The 2,741-nt window shown below is 65.0% G+C and overlaps 1 protein-coding gene across 1 annotated transcript; it reads right to left on the bottom strand.

The window, feature by feature from the left end:
- Nucleotides 1–13: 13 nt before the first annotated feature.
- Nucleotides 14–2,736, bottom strand: LOC104615858 (spectrin beta chain, non-erythrocytic 4-like; the record flags this gene model as incomplete). The annotated part of the gene is made up of 5 exons (XM_010285306.1): nt 14–747; nt 998–1,135; nt 1,236–2,106; nt 2,231–2,381; nt 2,467–2,736. Coding segments are annotated over 5 exons (2,164 nt in total), but the record flags the coding sequence as incomplete, so codon positions are not given.
- Between the last annotated feature and the right edge of the window lie 5 nt (nt 2,737–2,741).

Below are 2,741 nucleotides of genomic sequence, written 5' to 3'. Positions count from 1 at the left end.
AGGCTGGTCTCGCATTGTTGGACATCCCGGAGGAAGAGGTGGAAGACGTGAGATTGCACCAGCACCTCTCGCCGCGTCTCCCAGCTCTGCAGCAACTTGCCCCAGCCCGCGTCCAGCTTCTGCAGCCACTGCTGCAGCGAGAGGTAAGGGACCTCCGTCTCCTCCAAGGCCAAGAGGTCGCTGGCCGCCTGGATCTTGGCGTAGTCCTCCTCGTAGCCGTTGATCTCCTCCTTGAGGGCCGCGTGTTGGTTCAACAACCTCTCGGCTTCGGCCAAGCTATCCGGCACTTCCTCGGAGGCGACGGCCGCTTGAGTCTTCACCAGCCAACCCAGGAAGTTGTCCAAGTCTTGGATGAACTGCTGCAAGCGACCGGCGACGGTCAAGGAGTCCTCGCAACCTTGCAGCGCCCGCTTCAGGGCCTCCCACTCCTCGCTGATCTGCTCGAAGGGCAGCAGGATCTCCAGGGCTCTCCCGGGGTGGGAGGCGGCCAAGGCTTCACCTTCTCTTTGAAGCTCCACCAACCGAGGTTCCAAAACCACCAAAGCCGCCTCCATGGTGGAGAGGCGGCGTTGTAAGGCCAAGACGCCGCCCAGGTCGCCGCCGCCGGACTGGGTGGCTTCGATGGCTTTTCTCTTCTCCCGCACCTGCGCCTTCATCTCGCCGCACTCCAGCAGGTAGTTCTGGATCTTCAGGACGGAGCCGAGTTGGCTCTTCTTGCGCTCCACCAGCTCCACCACCCGGTTCCACCTGGGGATGGGGATGGAGGTGGGACGGGACCAGGAGTGGGGTCCGTTGGACGTCGCCGACCCTTGGGGTGGGCTTGGCCCATTGCACCAGAGAGCTGGACCCCACAGGGACGTCCCACCAGGCTGGGACCCCACAGATGGTTCCCCCCCATCCGGGAGCCCCCCCAAAGCAGGATGAGGCCGACCTTGGGCATCGCTGACCCCCAGGACGGGCTCAGCCCCACAGCTCGGCCCCCTCCCCACGCCGGTACCTGCTGTTGAGGTGGTCCTGGCAGGAGCGGACCTCCTCCGAGCTGGGGTGGCCCCCGTCCACCAGCTGCTGCACCACCTGGTTGACATCCAAGATCCGTCCCATGACGCTGTTCATCTCCTGGTCCAGGCTCTCGAACCTGGAGAGGCAGATGTGAGCGGGGCGGGGTCCCCCGGTGGGGCGAGGGACCCACGGCGCCCGGCTGCGTTCCCACCCCCCCCTGCCCCACGCACACAGACCTATGTTGGACCACCTCAACCTCATCCAGCTCCTCCGGCACCTCCATCCTCTCCAGCCACTGCTCCTTCTCGTCCACCCAGACCTCGCAGGCGTGCACCTCGCTGAACATGCGGTAGACGGCCAAGGCGTCCTGCAACCACTGCTGCCGCAGCACGGCCACCTCGGCCACCTCCTCGTAGAGCTGCTCCACCTCCACCACCCGGATCTGCACGTCAACCCCTTGGCGATGCTCGGGTGCCAGAAGAGCCAACTGCTTCCGGAGGGCCAACACGGCCGCCCGGTGCTTCTCCACCTCTTCCACCACCGCCCGGTGCTTCCGTAGAAGCGCTTGGGTGGAATAGTCGTCGTGGCCGAAGTCGTCGCTGGAGACGATGCGGTAGGTGTCCTGCAACCAGGCCACCAGGTCGTCCGTCTCGGCGCTGAACTGGAAGAAGCTGAGGGCCTCCTGCAGCCGTTGTTGGTGCAGCCCCGTCACCTCCTCCAGCTTCTTCCAGCGGAGGCGAACCTCCCGCATCTTCTCCTGGATCCCACCGGGGCTGAAGCGTTTCTTGGCCAAGATCTGCTCGCCCCTCTTCATGGTCTGGTGCAAGAGCGCCCGTCGGCTGCCCAGCTCGCCCAGCATGCTCTTGTGCTTGTTGGTCAACGTCAAGACGCTGCTCAGGTCCCGGCCGCACGTCTTGGCGGCCAGGATCTGCTCCTTCTCGCGGATCCAGGCCTCGGCCTCCTCCATCTCCTGGAAGAAGGCCCAAAGCTGGCAGGAGTCCTCCAGCTCCTTGCGTCTCTTGCCCGCCAGCTCGCCCAGCTCCTCCAGGCACGTCTGGACGTGGTTGACCCGGTTGCAGATGATCTGGGGGTCGCAGGGTTGGTAGCCTGGGCCGGGGGAACCGGATCTCAGCGGAGACAGTCTACGACACCCTGAAGACCTTGGTTGACCCCTCCCAAGGCCAAGCATCTCCCCGTCCTCGTGGTGCCCGTCCCGGTGCCCCAACGTTACCCTCCAGCTCCGAGAACTTGAGGGCGGCGGCGTTGAGCGCCTGCACCCGCTCGGTCTGGGCGGAGATGTCGGCCTCCAGCAGCCCGTGCTTCTGCAGCAGGTCCTCGACCTCCAGGAGATGCTTCCCCAAATCCTTGGAGACCAGCAGCACCTGGGGAAGGAGGCCACGGGGTCCAGACCCACCCGCCACGTCCTCCATGGGGCTTGCCCGGTACCCACCACGCCCCCAGCTCTACCTGCATCTCCTCCATCCAGTCAATCATGTAGACCATCTCCTGGAAGATCTTCTGCAGGGCCAGGTTCTGCTCCAGGCGGGCACGGCGGGCGCAGACCAGCTCGGTCAGCAGCCCCCACTGCCGAAGGATGTTGTCCTTCTGGGCGCTGATGCGTTTGGTGTCGTAGTAGCCCTCGGACTCCATCTCCAGGGCCAGCTCCACCACCACCTGGATGCGCTCTTGGTAGGAGGAGATGTCGGCCTCGATGGCCTCGTGCTTCTTCATGGCGGCCTCCA

Source organism: Phaethon lepturus, unplaced genomic scaffold, assembly GCF_000687285.1.
Source record: "Phaethon lepturus isolate BGI_N335 unplaced genomic scaffold, ASM68728v1 scaffold41970, whole genome shotgun sequence".
Classification (NCBI taxonomy): Eukaryota; Metazoa; Chordata; class Aves; order Phaethontiformes; family Phaethontidae; genus Phaethon; species Phaethon lepturus.
Note: the sequence above shows the minus strand (reverse complement) of the source record. Positions and strands in the feature narration are given on the sequence as shown.